Below are 19,569 nucleotides of genomic sequence, written 5' to 3' on the forward strand. Positions count from 1 at the left end.
TAACAAGTATAAAAGTATAGTCAATAACATTCACAAGTAGATTTTGTACAACTACCATTAACAATAAATTAAACAAATAAAAACTCAACTTTAGTAAGCGATCATTTGATTCAAGTTATTAAAACAAAACAAACAAAACCAATCAAATTAAAATAAAATATCAGTAATATTGAACTTAAAAATTATAAAAATCTATACTTATTAAAAGCTTATTGTATTTATTTTTACACACACACGCATATGCTGCACTGAAATAGGTTAAGTTTAGAAATTAGGAACTTTAACTTATATATATATATATATAAAATTAAGTTATAATTTTTAAAACTAAAATTAAAAACATAAATAATTAAAATAAAAAATGCAGGTTGATGGATATTCACGCGGGTATTTAACGGACTTTTTTCTTAATAACAAACTCACCTGCAACTTGCAGTGGGTTTAAATTTTAAATAGCAAATCCGCCTGCAACCTGTAAAATTACCTACAATAGATAAATTTTTATCGGCTAATTTAGGGATTTGTAAGTAATTTTACCATCCCTAACTCAAAAAAAAAAAAAAATTCTTAGATGTTCTTGGAGCAATGCTTATGTTCATTTCACTCATTACATTTGGTAAACAGTGAATTGATAAGAAGACCAAAAACCTTCTCCATTGGAGCACAAAGCATTGACTATCATTATTTTCCTGTCATAAATTTGATTTATTAATTATTACTCTAATAGATTTGCTTGATACTAATAGATTTGCTTGATACAGATTTATAAAAAATAAACATCATTTTCAATAATACATATTGTTTGTTGTTCCATAGTTTATTTTTCTTAATGAAGTGACACCATTTCGGTATTTAAAAAAAATTAAAAAAAAATCAAGGAAGCAACTTGACGGCCCGAATCCCAAAAATCTACATGATCCTCCAATAATTCACAGAATTTTTCAAATTTATAATTTTTTCATTTTAATATGCACTCGAAATAAATTTGTTTAATTTTTTTTTGTTATTAAAGAACCTTGGATTTTTTTTATATAAAAAAATTTATTAGTCATAATCATAAGTATACGCACTGCTTGATGATTAAAAAATTAATAAAAATCAACAAAATTAATAATCTAATGGTACCCATACTATGAAACAGAATACACTACATTGTGAATATTTTAATCAGAACCATAAATTGAGGATATTATATTTAAATTTGTAATTTACTTAATTTTCACCCTTTATTGTTGACTAGCATAGTATCTCTAATATTGCTATTATAATCTTGGGTGGTGCATCCCTACAAAGAGCTAACCTAACCCATTTCTTATCCTTGATTGAACATCTTATGGTAACAGAGATATTAAAAGAGCAAAACTAAAACTAATTTAGTTACCCTAAATAAGCGACCCTAAACTTAAAATAAGGTCATCTACTATGTAACCACTTAAACTAAAATAAAGGCAAACGTCACAAGTAATGTCACTCTGCCCTATCTATATACATATAAATCTTTGTTGGCCTACCAAACCCTCTAAATCTATTCATAAATTGAATCAATAATCATATCTATCTCTATCTTGCTAACTCAATAATTTTATTACCATAATAATTATCACTATAGTGTGTTTTGTCGTAAAAATTTCATGCTTTTTGGACCCACTTGAAGAATAAAAATTGTTTATTTTGTGTGTAGATGATATATGCTTTGCTTTGCCTTGTCAATGCCAATATTCTTTGGGCACCTCAATGAAGGCTCAAAAGATAATATATTTCATTATTTAAATCATAAATAAGTTTTAATTGTGCTTTGTGATTATAAATTAATAGCGACTTAAGCAAGGTTAATTTTACTATGCACCAAAAATTTTATGATAGTTTATTGGGTTATCCCATTACACGTTATTTTAAATTTTGACAGCACATTGACTCAATAATAATAATAATAATAATAAACGCATATTCAAATCCTTCTATTTTTTGAGCCAAGCCTAGGAGGTTAAAAAAAAAGAGTGGGACTATTAACACCTGTAACTTTCTTTTCAAACCCCTTTCTACCAAAACCTACTTTAATTTCAAAATATCATTTTTTATTTTTTCAATTTTTTATTCAAAAAAAAAACAATTCAGTTTCTTCCAAATAACTCTAATTACAAATATTATTTTTATAAATTTTTGAATTATTAAATCATACATATTTTACTCAAAAAAATCAAATCCATGTACGAATTAAGTAGAATTAAAGTGGACTCAAGTAACTATTATTTACTTTTAAAATTAAAAATGAGTTTAGAAAGTTTTGTAAATTAAAAATAAGTTTACAAAACTTATTATTAGAAAGTTTAGAAAGTTTTGTAAATTAAAGTGGACTCAAATATCTATTATTTTTTAAAATTATTATTATTTTTTAAATTAAAAATAAGTTTTGTAAATTTTTCAAGAAAAAGTTGTTTGTGAGGAAATAAAAATTGTGAAAGACTTTGATGTAGTTGTACGGTGTAAAGAGTTGAAAGGAGAAATATAATAGTATAACTAGATTTATTTTGTCCTTTAATGTAATTGCAATAGGAGAGGGGTTTTATAAAGATTATAGAGGGGTGCCAATAGTTCTACTCAAACAAAAAATTTATGATCAATGAATTAAATTTGTGTTAAAATTTTAAGAAAAAAAATAGATTAAATTAAAATAACCTAAGCCCAAGAGATTAATACTCCACAAAGATTCTAAAATATGGATAAAAGTGTGTTAATTTCTAGCTAGTTGAACTATGCAATGTTGTCCGAATTCGTATTTATCCTACATTAATCAAAATTAAAATAAATTTATCTTGATGTTCATTAGATCGATTATAAAAGTATGTCATGTTATCGATTATATATAAAAACTATACACATCAAAATGCACAAATATATGTTGGTTTGAACATTTCAAACTACAAGTAACATGAAAAAGAACCTTAAGAGTTATCATATCCTTGATTAGGTGCCGTTGCATAATGGAATTTCTTGCTAAACAAAGATAATACATGTTTGTTTTTATCGATTACAACAAAGTTGGTGTCTTATAATAAATATTTTTATTATGAATGGAGATGATGGTTGATGAGGACATAAAGTATTAAAGTTGTTTGATAAAGGAAGAAAATTATATTTGAAATGATGGCTATGTCTTTGTCGCTACAACACCAATTCCACGACTATTCTGCTTGGATTCTTGCTGTGGGTTCTATTCTCGTTTTTAATAGGAAAGCCAAACATGGCCTTAGTTCAACAGTTTTTACATTGTTTTAATTATTTTTAATTCTTTATCAATGAGGTTTAGGTCAATTGGTTGGATTTGGATATATAATTGCTGCTTGATTTTGGTGTTTTTAATATATGGGTTTGAACGAGTCCATCTTGATAAAATATTGGGCTAATTGTGGGCTCAAATAATGGGGCCCATTTTGATCAATATCAAACTGATAAAACTATTAAGAAATTTGCAGCAAACTCAATCCAATATTAAAAAAAAAAAAAAAGGCGTGTCAACAATCCAGTGGTCTTCTTGATAAAGACATGATTTCACCTGATCCTTGATTGACTCCCATCACCCAACCCCAAACCAATATGAAATTTATTGCACGTTCGGTATGTATAAATATATCCTCGAGTCTCTTCAAATTTGATTAAGTTAGCGGATTTACTCGTAACATAATAAATAAATGAATAAATATATGAGTTGGATTAATATTGCTATATCCCAATAATACAATTATTAATATAAACTCTTAACATTTTTTTTTTTGACACTGATGTTACAATTAGACTATAAGTAATATTATATGAAACGTTATTTGTGTTGTACCATCAAACTTTCATTTCGAGTCACCTCCAAACTATTTTCTTCAAAGTTGTACTCATTGGCAATTGGCTATTACAAGTGGGTGTGGGGCTGTTGGTTAAATGAATTATGAAACTGATGAATTATCAACTATGAAGGTCAGTGTGTGCTCATACTTTCGGCCAATCCACCTCTTTAGGAAAAATGACAAACAATTTGCCTCAACATTTGTCCAAATAACTATTTTTTCCCCCTCTCTATGTGTCAAAAGGACTCAAATGTTGTGATTAATTCTCATTTCTAATCTTTCCCGCTTTTAATCGACAAAGAAATAAAATTTCATTTCAACCCATTGATAATAGACATTTAGATCAATTGATGGTCATCGCTACATTCCATTAAAGAGTCGAACAAAAATCATTATGATAGACCTCCACAAAAAATACAGTTTAGATCTCTTAAAATGAATTTACATCTAGTGTTTATCTCAATGCCACTTGCAAACGTATATCTAAGAATGATTACGATTTAATTACCAATTATTTTTATGATTCTAACTATCATTGTATTATTTGAGCCATAACTGATGTAGTAACTTACCTAGGATTATCATATCATGTTAATTATTAATGTCATTAATTTTTTATATATTATAATTTCGTGCCTCCACAATAACATTAATAAATGGTTAGATGAAACCATTACAGATTGTTGGACGAGTGGGCGCCCAAGATGGGCGGACTCGACCCGACCCACACATGGTAACCACTTGTTGGTTGTATACGTTTGGGAGAGGGAAGTTGATTTGTGTTCAACTTCCCAACCGCTCCCAACCGCTGCTCATATATGCCACCAAAACTGTTGCTGTGAATGTACGGATTTTTCCATTCATACGAAAAAGCAGTGTGTGTGTGGGTGAAAAAAATACAGAGAGGATTCATCTTATTCTCTTCTTCATCAAGATTAAAACAAGGTCTTTGAACAATCTGTATAAGGCATATATACTGTGACTTGAGGAAGATTTTCGCTTGTGATTTCTTTCCGACCAGTGACGTGTTCTAACACCTGTTTATTCCACTGCATAATTCGAAAAAAGGTAAAGCCTATTGACTTCCTTTTAAGAATTTTCATCAATGGTATCAGAGCTTGAATTGTGTTGGATTCGTGCATTAGTTGGATTTAATTCATGAACAACATGATTTTTTTTAAAATTTTTGTGATGGCTGTTGTTTTAAGTGTTCTGGAATGTTTAATATGAGTGGATAAATTCTGGAATTGATATTATTAAAACCGGCCTAGGGTTTAGATTGCATGAACCCTAAATATATATGAAACTCGAAATGGATCATATCTTTTGATCTAGGACACCTAACAATATTTTTTATATATCATTGGAAAGATCTTTTTGAGAGCTTTCCAACGGTATGTGATTTGTTAAAAACGAACTTAAGACGAGAAAATTATAGCCAAAATACGATTCTGGTCAGATTAGGGTTTGAAAAGTGTTAAAAACCCTAATTTAGAGAAGATGATGAACAGTGCCGGAGTTAGTTTTTGACGATTCCGGCCTATTCCAACCTCCGTTTGAAAATCCGAACACACCATTGAATTCATAATGAAAAATGAAGTCGGATGGTGCCGGACCCAACGTTACTGGAGCGGCGCAAGGCCGCGCGTGGGTCCCACGCGTCAGTTGTGTGTGTTGAATGCACACTGTACAGTTTTTTAATGTAGCGATGCTGTGAGTTCACTGTAGCGCACTGTAGCGCGCGTGGGGTATATTTCCAGATTTGTAAATTTTTACATATTTCGCTATTCGGGACTCCAATTTGGGCACCGTTTTCGTCGTTTGATCTGAAATTTAGTTTTCTATTTAGTTTTAATATAAAATAATTATTTTTAATCATTTCTTAACTTTTGAAATAAAATTTTAGATCGAACATATATAGTCTCACGGATGAGCATTATATGTTAATAAATATTTCGCTCTAGTGGGAGCTTCAAATATTTTTTTATAGGAATTGGCTAAAATCTAATCTCGTATTTATTCATTTGTTAACAATTACTAATTTGATTTTTTATAATTTTTTTCGTAGAGCCTCCCATTAGTAAGTTATGGACTTAGGAAAAAGGTTTAATGACAATTATAGCTTGGGTTTCACCTAATGATCTAATTGAGATTAATAATAGTCTATCTTATGGAGAAAATGGAGAATTATAAGATAGACCCTGATTGTCCTATATGCATGGACATAGAAGATTTATATGGGGCTTTTAACCGCTTAATGTTCGCAAATAAGCCTACTGTGTATACGAACTGGGGTTATTATCAATGGCTCCTCATTCAATCATTACCTGATGATGACAATACGCTTGTCTTTAAGGTTCACATGTTAAATGAGATTGAGAAACCCTCACACAGATATTATATGCTGAGGTGTGAAATTGAGTTGATGGAGGAGCGCCGTCTTGTTTCAAAGATGAGGCGAACCTCAGTGCTTAGCATTCACACGAACCTTCGAAATGGGAGACAAGCTAGTCGCCTTGGTAGAGGGCAGAAGTTATGGTCTGAGAAAACCATAAACAGAATCATCAAGAGGGAACAATTATTTTTATTTGGAGATAGACTTAAGTATAAGTTAGATGAAAGAGTCACGAGCAACAAAGAATATTTTAAGAACATGTAGAAGATTCTATGTATTAGTTTGACCATGTTAGGTTATTTCATTTGTTTGTTGATTATGATTGTTCTTTTTAAAATTGGTTTTATTTTGTTGGTTGAACTATATGCTGCTATGACTTCATTAATGATATTCTACATTAATTGTTGCTCGACTTTACATACTTTTTTGTCATATCTCATGAATGGTTCCGTTGAGTGGGAGTTCTAATTAAATTGAATTTGATAAATTCATAATTAGAACTGATAATTTTGCACATTAAAATCGAATTAATGATGAATATAATAAAGGGAATTGGATGATGATTGGAAGCCTTGACAACCTTTTTATTCCATTCCCGATATTAGTTCGTCATGTTTTTTGGTTTACGTTTGTGGCAAAATTAATTGTTTATGTGTAATTATTAATTATGCCTTTAGTGATTGTATTTTGAATTGTCTCCGTGTTGAATTATAGTTGAGATGGTCTCTGCATCTAAAAATATTGTGGTTGAGCTGAACAAGGGTGAGAAACTGAACGATGACAATTACAATATTTGGCACCGTAAAATTCTGTACATCCTTGAAGAGCAAGAGACTCTAGAAGCTCTTAACAACACCTTAGCTGAGCCTGAGCAAGGCAGTACTGCTCAACACATGAGGGATCTTGAGGCCTATCAGGCCTGGAAAAAGAAGAATAGCAATGCTCGCATAACATTGTTAAGCAGCATGCAAGATGACCTCATGTGCGAGTATGAGAAGTATGAGACTGCTCAAGAGATGTGGCTCGCTTTGAAAGACAAGTTTGGTGGTACCTCGACCACTAAACTCAAGAGGCTTACAATCAAATTCGACTCTTATCGAAAGTGCCCGAACCATACTATGAGGCAGCATCTGAGGGAAATGTCGAACATGGTTCGTGAGCTGAAGTCTACTGGACATGTTCTGACTGATGAACAACAAGTTTAGGCAGTGATAAGATCTCTACTCGATACTTGGGAACACATGAAGGTGAATATGACTCATAATGAGAATATCAGAACTTTTAAAGATATTGAGCATCACCTAGAGTTGGAAGTAAAGCGCGTTGAGGCCGCTAAGTTTTCTGATAGTGTTTTTATGGCCGAGTCAAGCTCGCGCAAAGCTTCGGGCTTCAAGCGCAAGAGGGGCCATAAATATAACTAGAATGGTAAAGGATATGATCATGATCAGAAGAAGTCAAATGCTAAAAAGCACCTAAGGGGTAAGCGTGCAGGCAAGAAAATGGACAAATCTAAGGTGAGATGCTACAACTGTAGCAAGCTGGGTCACTTCGTTCGTGAGTGCAGGGAGCCGAAAAATGTGAGACCCATCTATACTTTATTAAATTATGATTTAGTTACGAGTTCTGTGTGGACTGTAGACTCAGGAGCAACAAACCATATAGCTCGTGATCGAGATGGATATGCATGGGCAACAACTCTAGAGTTGAGGCAAAAGGAATAGGCACCTGTAAATTGACTTTGCGTGGTGGACGTATTCTTTTGTTACATGATGTCCTGTGTGCACCGGAGATTCGACGAAACTTGATTTCTATCTATGTTCTTCTTGAATTAGGATGTCACTTAACTTTTCATGGTGTTTGTTTAGAGATCTTCTTAAATTTAGTCATTATTGGAACTGGGCATTTAATTAATGGTTTTATTGTATTAGATACAATACTTGATGGTTCAAGTAATGATAATAATTGTTTTCCTTATATTACTTCTTCTAGCAATAATGAAATAGATGCCATCACTTGGCATACTACACTAGGTCATATAGGGCAAGAAAGAATGTATAGACTTACGAGAAAGGGCATGTTGGGTCCACTCACCAAGATTGATTTGCCCATATGTGAAAATTGTCTAATTGGAAAAATAATTAAAAAACCATTTAACAAAGGAATTAGAGCTGAAAAACTATTGCAGTTAATCCACTCTGACATCTGTGGTCGAATGAATGTAAGGGCTAAACATGAAGCCTCATATTTTATTACATTTATTTATGATTATTCACGTTTCGGTCATGTCTACTTGATTTCTCATAAATCAGAAGCATTGGATTGCTTTAGATTATATTTGAACATGGTAGAGAATCAACTAGACAACAATGTTAAAGCTCTAAGAACTGACCGATGACTTGAACACCTTTCGGAACAGTTCAAGGAACTCTGTGATGAGAAATGGATAAAAAGACGGTTGATTATTCCTAGAACTCCGCAACAAAATGGTGAAACAGAAAGAAGGAATAGCACTTTATTGGAAATGGTTAGGTCAATGATGACGCAAGCAAATCTTCCAATATCTTATTGGGAAAATGCTTTGTTAACTGTTGCTTATATACTTAACCGAGCTCCTTCAAAATCAATTAGTTCCACCCCATATGAGTTATGGACAGGTAGAAAACCTAACTTATCTCATCTGCGACCATGGGGGTCTGCAGCTTATATTCACAACCTTACTTATAAGTTTGGAAAATTGGGAGCTAGAGGTAAAAAGTGTATCTTTATTAGATACTCAGAACACTTTAAAGGATATGTGTTCATTGGTGAACAAGCAAGTGGAACTGTGTCTGAACTGGAATCACAAGATGTCAGTTTTCTAGAAAATGAATTTCCTAGCATTGGAGAAGTTGACAAGGATTTTCAATTCTATAACTTAGAAGATCCAAATGAGATTATCACTTCTAACGATGGTGTTGGTGTTAGTACGGATCCTTTAGGGATTGCCACTCTGAGTATGAGTGAAACACCAAACACTTCGATTCCAGTTGGGGAATCAACTCGAAAGAGTAATCGTAGACCAATTCCTCGTCGTTGCTTTGAGATTGAGGGAGAAGCTTTTTGAAATATAAGTGTGCAACCCGAGAGGGGGTGAATTGGATTTTTAAAAATTTCTTAGCAAATGCACACAACAAGTAATCTAATGTCTTAATCAAAAAATGAAAGCAATAAGTTCAATAAAAGCACAATAACTAATAAGTAAGGGAGAAGAGAAACAAACACACGAATTTTTATGTGGTTCGGCAAACCTCGCCTATGTCCACGCCTCCAAGCGATCCAAGCTTGAGGATTCCACTATCCAAGCCTTTTCAAGGCTTCAACCGTTTACAATTAACTTCAAAGTGTCAATGAACCTTTACAACAAAGAGATTATCTCCCAATCTCTTCAGTCAAGTGTCTCACACACTCAAACTCTTACAATTGAGATGAAGAAATGAAAGTTACAATGAAACTCACTCAATGAGTAGATATTCAAAAATGAAGAACAAGAAATGATTCAATGTTTTGTGTTTTACAAGTTGAAGGCTCAAGATATCTCGTGTGCTTTTTGTTTTTGCTTGTTGGGGAGATTGAAAATGAGTTGGATTTGAGTTCTTATAATTTGAGCTCAAAAACTAGTCGTTATGCACATTTTGGTCGTAACTGGATTGCCGGTTATGGACATCCAGTTAGCCGCTTAATGTTACCGTTACAGCCACAATTTTAAATTTCTGAACATCCGGTATGCCGCTTTGTCAAATCCGGATTGCCGCTTATGCTCAGAAGCTTACTGCCCAACAACCGAATTTTCGTTTGTCAGGATCCGGTTAGCCGCTTGCTACAGTGAAATATTTTCTAATTTTATAGTTTGATCCCAAAACTTTATAAAACTATATTATGACCCAAAACGTTATGAAACTTTGCAAATAGGTCCAATTTCAGAATTTCTAAATATTACTTTGTCAATCCCAAAACTTTTTGAAATTATGATTTCACCCAAACTATGTGAAATTATAGAATGACCCAAAATATTTAAATAGTTTCAAATAGGTCCAAATCCGAAATTTAAAACAATATCAAAAGTTCTAAAATACATTCATTTTAGTCCAAAACACTTTGATTCTATAACATCATTTTCTTATTATAAAAACACAATTCATAAATCATTGTTTAATCAATACATGTGGTTTGTTATCATCAAAATCAATATCTATAGCTATATAAGCTAACACTTTTATGATTGCTTCACACGATGGTGATGAGCCAAATACTTATAACGAGGCTCTCACATCATCTGCTAAGGATTTATGGATGAAAGCAATAGAGGAAGAGATGGAGTCTATAAAAGTCAATCAGGTCTGAGACTTAGTTGATCTTCCACCTAGCCGTAAAGCTATCGGAAACAAATGAGTTCTCCAGATAAAGCGTAAGGCGGATAGGACAATCGAGAGGTATAAAGCAAGATTAGTCGCTAAAGGCTATACCCAACATGAGGTTGTAGACTATGAAAAGACTTTTTCTCCTGTGGTAAGTTTGCTTCTATACGATTAATTTTGGCTATCGTTGCACATCTAAACCTTAAGTTACATCAAATGGATGTAAAAACTACATTTCTCAATGAAGAACTAGAAGAAGAAATTTATATGGAACAACCACAAGGTTTTGTTGTTAAAGGCCAAGAGCGCAAAGTATGCAAGCTCAAAAGATCTATCTATGGCCTTAAACAATCCTCTAAACAATGGAACCTTAAATTCCATCAAGCCGTAATTTCTTATGGCTTTAGGATGGTTGAGGAAGACCATTGTGTATATGTTAAGAGGTCTAAAGACGATTTTACGATATTATCTTTGTATGTGGACGATATACTGTTTGTTGCGAACAGTAAAGAGTTTGTCAAAACTGTTAAAGATTGGTTATACTCAAAATTTGACATGAAAGATATGGGCGAAGCAGCTTATATCTTAGGAGTCAAAATTTTCAAAGATCGTTCAAAGAAACTTCTGGCACTGTCACAAGAACCTTACATTAAAAAAATCCTTGAAATATTCAATATAGTTGATTGTAAGCCAATGGATACCCCAATAGATAAAGGACAATCTTTTAATTTCGATACATGTCCCAAGACTCCTCAAGAAAAGGAAAGAATAGCTAGAGTTCTTTATACAAATGACATTGGAAGTCTTATGTATGCCATGATGTGTACAAGGTCTGATATCAGTTATGTTGTAGGACTGGTGAGTAGATACCAGTCGAATACTGGACAGAAGCATTAGAGTGCGATCAAGAGGATTTTGGCACATATAAAAGACACTGCAGATTATTCTTTATGCTATCAAGGAGGTGGTTTATGAATTGTTGGATATTCAGATGTCGGCTGAGGTGGCGATCTGGATGAGCGCAAATCGACCTCAAGATATGCATTTTTGCTAAACAGATGAGCAATTACATGGAGTAGTAAAAAACAAACATGCATAGCTTTATCGACGATGGAAGCCGAATATATTACATGTTCTGCAATAGTGCAACAAGTTGTGTGACTTAAGAGATTTGTAGAGGACTTAGAGATTAATATTAGCGCTACTAGTCTAGTAACTGTCTATTGTGACAATCAGGCTGTTATCTCTTTCTCTAAGGACGCCAAATATCACAGCAAGTCGAAACACATTGAAACTAAATACAATTTTATAAGAGACATTTTGGCAAAAAAAGGAAGTAGTCATACAATATATATCTATGCATAGCATGATAACTGATCCACTTACAAAAACTGTAACGAGTGATGTATTCACCTCTCATGCTATATCGTTGGGGCTACGTAGATTGTAATCTTGCATTGTAAATATATTTTTATTTTGTAAACATTTTTATTACATAAATTATTTTGAAACACAATGATGTTTTAAGTTCTTTTTTTTTCAATTTAGTTTGAGAAAGACATAATTACACACATATGAGAGTATGTCATCAAGTCAATGACAGACTTTCTTACACGAGCGGTCACCTCAATTGCTCTAGGAGCAAGTTGAGATGGGACAAGTAGAATAATGAGACAATGTGTTTTGTCTAAGAGTAAAAAAACAAAGAAATATTCTATAAATTTTGTCGCCTTGACTAGAGTTAATATGAGGTCGTATACGATATTTTCTCGTTGACCGACTATGATGTACCCCACCATTATAGAGACCTGATTGAAGCCAGATGTGAGATCTTATTTTGACGCTAAAAAAGATCGTTCACTTTAAGAACTCAGGTCAGGCGCTGTAGAAGAGCGACTAGACTATGATCTGTACAGTAAATTAGATTAATGAGTACGCCCTGAAATGGAAGATTCATTGTAATGCGTGTATCATACCGTGCATGCTTGGTAACCAAAATGAAAAATGAGTGAATCTCCCTTCTTCCTCATTGTGTAAGCTCCATATGACTTTCTATAAGTCAATTCTGGTATCCCTATGACTATTAACTATGTTTATGAGATTTCATACTGGTGTCTGCTACTTTAGCATGTTATCTATGACCTTGACATGATTCAGTCTATGAAACATAACTAGGAAAGCGATTATTCTGGATTGATAGACATGAGTGTGATGGGAAGATTTATTTATTTTTTCCTTTTATGTGATTCATTGGTCCACTAATTGTTTAATATCTTTGTAATAATACAGTTGTGAATACATAAAGAAATTGCACAATTTTGGCATACCGAGGGGATTTAGTATGCTTGAGTATTAAAGTAAATTAAATATGTGATACAATGAACATATGTTGAGTTCTTTTGCATATGATTGCAATTGAGACATCTCTTGGCAGGGTTAGCAATTGAGATATGTTTTTGGCTCCCCAAATGAGTTTTTGGATATGTTCATGGTCACACGGTATATTTACATGTATGATTGGAGATATGTGGTTGTTTATTGTTTCTTTGTTCACTACTCTGCTATTTCAATGTCGTCCCATCATGTGCGAGTGGGAGATGTTGGACGGGTGGGCGCCCATGATGGGCCGACCCGACCCACACACGGTAACCACTTGTTGGTTACCATATGTGTTTGGGAGAGGGAAGTTGATTTGTGTTCAACTTCCCAACCGCTACTTATATATGCCACCAAAACCGTTACTATAAATGTACAGGTTTTTCCATTCATACGAAAAAGCAATGTGTGTGGGTGAACAAAATACAAAGAAAATTCATCTTATTCTCTTCTTCATCAAGATTAAAATAAGGTCTTTGAACAATCCATAAAAGGCATATATATTGTGACTTAAGGATGATTTTCACTTGTGATTTCTTTCCGACCAGTGACGAGATCCAATGCCTGTTTATTTCACTGCATAATTCGAAAAAGATAAAACCTATTGACTTCCTTTTAAGAATTTCCATCACAGATAAATTACAATATCACTTAACATTCAAATACTTATACAATAGCTGATATCTCTAGCATTACTGTATTATAATATCTCGTGACAATAAGAATTGTCTCAAGAACATTAGAAATTAACAAGTAACGAAAATGGCTTATTAGTATTACTTTACTTATAAAATTATTAACTTAAAATTGAACAAAAAAATATTTGTTTGAGATATGCCATTGAAAAATTATTGGATTTTTATTTAAAATGTGACATCCTCAACCAAAAAATAAAAAGATGGATAATTTGTCAAACATTAAATGTCAAAACCCTAATAAAAGCTCCACGCTAAAACCATTTCCCAAAACGTTCTGAAGCGGCCCACGGTTCATAATCATAAAACTTGTAAGGCTAATTGGAATATCAATTGGGCTTACATTTTACAAAGCCTTTAAAACCTGTTCCAAGATAATTTTAAAAAAAACATTGTTGTCTTCACACTTATAAAAATAGAACAGAAAACTGAAGCTGATTGATTAAGCAAAATACAACACAGTACGCGAATACCGTTCACAGATTATAGAGTGAAGAAGGAAAATTACAGCTCTGCCTATAAAGTAAATTCTGCGTGCTAAGCTAAACAAAATACAATCTGATCACCAGCAGTTTAAACCAGAGAGGCTCAAATGAAATGAGCTGCCCCTGACTGCTCGCTCATTGTCAAAGCAAAATCAGTTGCAGTCTCAAACATTCTGCAGTAAACATTCAAAACAAGATCGAATTCATGACTACCTGCTGTTTGCTTCGAAGAAACAATCTCTTTCTAGTATAAGGAACACTATTGCACAAGCTATTGGGGAAGTGCTGAAACAACAATCTTGATCTCACTAAGATTTCAAGGAACGTTCATGACTTGGATTGACTGCAACACGTCTGAAACGGCAATGACAAGATCACCTGATTTGATCATTCCCCTGGCCTTGAGCAATGAGAATGTTCTATTAAGGTTGCTTTCCATATCATCAGAGAAGCTCAAGCGGAATGGTATCAGACCCCACCGTAGATTCAGACGTCTTCGCACAGATGTTGTACTAGTGAAGGCAAAGATTGGGCAGTCAGGTCGGCATCTAGACAAGAGAGACGCCATGTGGCCAGTCTTTGTATATACAAAAAGTGCATCCACCTCTAGATTATTTGCTGCAAAATCATAATATAATCCATGTCAACAGCTGGGATAAAACTAATGTATCAACAACAAAAGGAGCTTCAGATAGTAACATAAGCCAGAAAAGAGAGACTTCAAATTTCCTTAATCCAGCAATAGAATATAAAGGCAGCATATACTTACCCATCTTGGCAGCAGAATTACAAATCTCTTCCGAAATACTCTCTGCAAAAGAAGATCCTACATCTGGGAGTTCCATAGCTTCATGGCGCTTCTCTTCCCTCCACCATTTCTCAATTCTGAGACTGACACTCCTGAGCACAGTCAATGCCTTATCTGGGAACTGGCCCATAGCTGACTCACCAGATAGCATTAAAGCATCTGCTCTCTGTCTAACTGCTTCAGAAACATCAGCTACTTCAGCTCTGGTTGGTGTAGGGTACTCAATCATAGATTCAAGCAACTGGGAGGCAACAATGACTGGCTTATTCAGCTGCCTGCAAAGCTGAACAATCTTTTGCTGGGCTGACGGCACCTGCTCCAATGGTATCTGGGCACCCAAATCTCCTCTGGCAACCATAGCTCCATCTGATGCTAGAATGATCTCTTCCAAGTTCTTTAAAGAGTCGATACTCTCAATCTTTGCAATGACAGCAATATCACTGCAATATACGGTAGGAAATCCTTTGTAAGCCAAAGGAGTAATAGGGGTGGAGGAGGGGGGAAGCATTGCCCCAAAAAAACTGATTGGTTTAAATGAGAAAAACCCCAAAAAATTATAAACTACAAAGGAAATTATGGTTTAAAACCGAAAAAACCGAACCAATTCAGTTTAGATTATTATTTCTAAAAAAAAACGACGGTTCAATTCGATTTGGAACCGAACCAAACCATTTCCCACCCCTAGATGAAATATAATAATAATAATATCATGTAATATGCTACAAACCACTTTGGAAAATTTTCAACATCATGGAAGCTACAGTTATAGATACAATTAAAAGAAGCTAAATCAATTTGAGCTGGTCAACTTAAGCTGCGACAAATGATTACAACAATTTCTTTTTTTAAAAAAAAAAAAAATTAATACTAGAGAATGCAGTAACAGACGACAACACGGCAATTGTGTAAAAAATATAACACACGTTTAGAAATGACATTGCAATGGCAATTGTGTAGAAGAAATAACATACATATATTAAGGAATTATTACCTATCACGAGATCGTGCAGCAATATAGCTCTTCAGGTGATTAATTACTTCAGCAGACTTGACAAATGAAATGGCTATAAAATCAACACCTTCAGTAATTCCAAAATCGATGTCCAGCCAATCCTGTAGATTAAAAAAGTCCAAGCATGAGACCAAACAAAAAAATGTTTGATTTCAGGGAACATTACCTCACTAGACAAGCTAAACATCAGCAAACATGCACAGAAAAATTGCATATAAGCCCAGATCAAAAACTTTCTTAAATAGACCTTTAACAAATACTGTAGTTAAAAATAAATCAATTTTTCTAAACCTTGTTAGCCCATAATTATGAGACAGACCTAAATTTCAATAATCTCATAAGAATTCACAAAGGCAGACAAACCCAAGATGAAATAATGGCTTAAGAATTCACAAAGACAAGAAACAATGATTCTAAAAAGCTAACAGGTTTGGCAAAATATCAATGTCCAACCAATCCTATAGATTAAAGAAGTCCAAGCACATGATGTTGCTCCCTTTCTCTTTCTCTTTCACTATTCAACCCAAACAAACAACAAAACAAAAACTTGATAAAACTTGATCAGAGATGGAGCTAATATTATTATTATTCCTGTTTCCTTTGTTAGAAGTATAGAATGAATTTTATGTTTCTAAAAATGATTTCACAAATGATCCACCAAACATATATTTAGTGTTTCTTGAATTCGCAAAGCCAAAAGTAGGATTTGAAAACAATACCAAATGCACTCTTATACTTTGCTATTTTTATGGGTTGCTGAGAAAAATGTAAAACAAAAAGTCAGTGATTATGTGAGAGAGAGAAAGAGAGAGAACTAAGGTCCACATGAAGAGAGAAATTTAATTTCAATAAATCTTAACCATTGATTTAACCTTGATCCCGGGTATATTCAGATATGTAAAAATAAGAGTACTTTTAGGGGGCCGCTGATCCGTTCAGACTGTTCCATATACATATAGTTTGGGGAAAGATTACTTCCTTAGACAAGCTGGACAGAAGAGTACATACAAAGCAAATTAACAAATAGGTACGACCTAAAACTTTCTTAAACAGCCTCTAACATTTTCTGCAGTCTAAAATCAATTAATTTTCTAAAATCTTATTACCACCATAATTAGACAAACCAATATTTCAAAAATCTCTTAACAATTCACAAAGACAGACAAATAAAAAATCCAATATGTCTTAAGAATTCAAAAAAGACAAAACTTCTTAAGTAATGATACTTATAAGCTAACAGCTGTTACCAACAAACTATTTTCGTCTCAAAGACATGCAACTGCCATGTAAATTGCTTACATGGTGAAACAATTCAAGAAACTGGATAAGTTTACTTGGTAGTAAGAAAAGCTTAATGCTCCAAGGTTAGGTAATTAGACATCGTGTAAAAAGTGGTTGTAACTTCATGCTTTTACCTATAATATTCCTTGAGGTAGCACAAAGCTTCAAGATCTAGGAACCAGTTCGGTCTTTTGGGACTTGCTAGTCAGTACAAAGTGTCAGGCTCTCAAGAAAATATTTTCACGGTCAGCACTCTCAGCCCTTTCTATTATTTCTCTACCCTATCTCATGACATCAGAAATTTAAAGGAAAAAACAACAATTACTACTTTTTAGCACAAGACTCTGGCAGGAAAAGGAAATCCAACCTTAGGAGAAATTGTTGGGAGCATAGCATTACGCTCTCGTACAAGACTCCCATCCCTCCAGAAAGTTAAATTAGCTCGTGGTAGCAACAGTCCAGGATCAGTGCAACGGCATTTGACATCAGGTCCAATCTTCTCAATCACCTCAAACCTCACCATTCCACCATCCACAAGAAGTTCATCCCCAACTTTCACATCTGTATCACAATAAATTTCAGTTAAAACTAAATTGATTATTCAACATAACCACCCACATTAGCATAAGAAGAAACGAAATACAGAGATTATCTCTCATAGAACTGAAAGAAAACATTTTCCAGCAAATGTAATTACCTTCAGCAAATCCATCATAGTTTACAGTGATGGTGCGTTCCGGGCGAGGTGCGTCAAAAGCTCTAACAGTAAAAGTCCAGATTTCACCATCCTGCACATTAAAATAAACTGATCAGCATAAGCCCTTTCTATCATGAACTGGCCCGCCCCCCCAAGTAAAACAAGGTTTGAGCTTTCACCAAACTAAACTTTTTATCAACCACTCTGAGCTTGGCTCCATTTGCTCATTAATCGACGAAGCTCCCACTTGGTATATTTTATCCATTGAGCACTTTTTATGATAGATACTCCTCTGATCATAACCTAGATAGTGTGCAGTTCCCACCAACAGCTTAAAGGATCTCTACTATTTTATATTTATACTCAACTTCAAGTTCAAATGCACTATATCTCATCAAGTCAATCTTATCAAACTTGAGGCTTTCTCAAATCTTTTTCAAGCTTAGACTAGCTTAAACTTCAAAGCTTAGCTCAGCATGGGCTCAACTCATTTCCACCCTTGTCATTGCAAAATAATTCACCCCCGAAAAACTTTTCAAATTTACACAAACTATAAATCTCCCTTCTTATTAGGCATTATAACTCATAACATAATCCACATAATATACCTAGAAAACCAGAATCTCATAGCAAGCATAACATTAGTTTTTAAATCCAAAGAAATTACCATCACTTTGAAAATTAGCCACTATGAATATAAACTGGAAATTAAGATTTTACCTCAGCTCTGGCGGACGGAGGGCCGCTGAGATCGCCCATGTGAATCTCACTTCCTTCAGTATCCATCATAATGGCAACGGCAAATCCCTTCTCCTCATTCAACCTCCTGACTCGCTCGATCACTCGTCTATGCCACTCGCGCGTGCCGTGACACATATTAATTCTAGCCACATTCATTCCCCCAACAGCCAACGCCTCCAGCTGCTCGAACCCGCACGTGGCAGGGCCGATCGTGCACACGAGCTTCGTCCTTCTTGTGCTCCTGAATCCATTCTCCTTCAACTCCGCTTCCGTCACGGAATCCACCTCGATCGATGACGAATCCGTAGAGCTTGCCGGCGTCTGCGACACGCGAGATAGAATCTCGGCCGTTCCGTTATCGGTGGTTAGGACTTTCGGATCTGAAGACGACGACGAGGCGTTCGATTTTATTGTAAAAAAGCGTTGTTTAGTTGTGACGGCGAACGGGCGATTGGAGGTTGTGAGGGAGGGAGTGAATAGAGAGGAGTGGTGTTTGGGGAGAGAAATGTTAGATGAAGGAGTGAAGAAGTGAAGAGATTGCGACATGATGACCGGCGTTTTCCAGTAACTCCTAAGCGTCAAGATTGTCAAATGAGAGAAATGAAATCAAGAATTGAAGGCTTTTATAATTTATAGGAGTTTTTAAACAGAAAGATGGGCGGAGGTTGCGAAGGAGGCGAAGTATTTGTTCAGCTTCGACAATGTCGCCACTCGCTTAGTGAGCAGAGAAAAGACACGCACACACTTTGCAGCCGCTAAACGGCTTATAAATTATAGGGTTATTTCCACCCTGCCCTCAATTGTTTTGACATTTTCCACCACGCCCGTAAATGTTTCAACAATTTTCAT

The 19,569-nt window shown here is 34.3% G+C and overlaps 1 protein-coding gene across 1 annotated transcript; it reads right to left on the reverse strand.

The window, feature by feature from the left end:
• Window positions 1–14,112: 14,112 nt before the first annotated feature.
• Window positions 14,113–19,455, reverse strand: LOC102606913 (pyruvate kinase isozyme A, chloroplastic). Its single transcript, XM_006489421.3, has 6 exons — window positions 18,700–19,455; window positions 17,980–18,070; window positions 17,650–17,843; window positions 15,981–16,102; window positions 14,951–15,429; window positions 14,113–14,799 (listed from the first exon to the last, which is right to left on the reverse strand). The coding sequence occupies exons 1-6, from the start codon at window positions 19,264–19,266 to the stop codon at window positions 14,498–14,500; spliced, it is 1,755 nt and encodes a 584-aa protein (XP_006489484.2). The 5' UTR covers window positions 19,267–19,455; the 3' UTR covers window positions 14,113–14,497.
• Between the last annotated feature and the right edge of the window lie 114 nt (window positions 19,456–19,569).

Source organism: Citrus sinensis, chromosome 1, assembly GCF_022201045.2.
Source record: "Citrus sinensis cultivar Valencia sweet orange chromosome 1, DVS_A1.0, whole genome shotgun sequence".
NCBI classification, from domain to species: domain Eukaryota; kingdom Viridiplantae; phylum Streptophyta; class Magnoliopsida; order Sapindales; family Rutaceae; genus Citrus; species Citrus sinensis.

Coding starts and splice junctions, on each gene's coding strand:
- LOC102606913 (XM_006489421.3), bottom strand. CDS start 19,266: ATGTCGCAATCTCTTCACTTCTTCACTCCTTCATCTAACATTTCTCTC. Junction 17,844..17,979: donor CTATGATGGATTTGCTGAAG/GTAATTACATTT, acceptor ATTGTGATACAG/ATGTGAAAGTTGGGGATGAA. Junction 14,800..14,950: donor TAATTCTGCTGCCAAGATGG/GTAAGTATATGC, acceptor ATGATTTTGCAG/CAAATAATCTAGAGGTGGAT.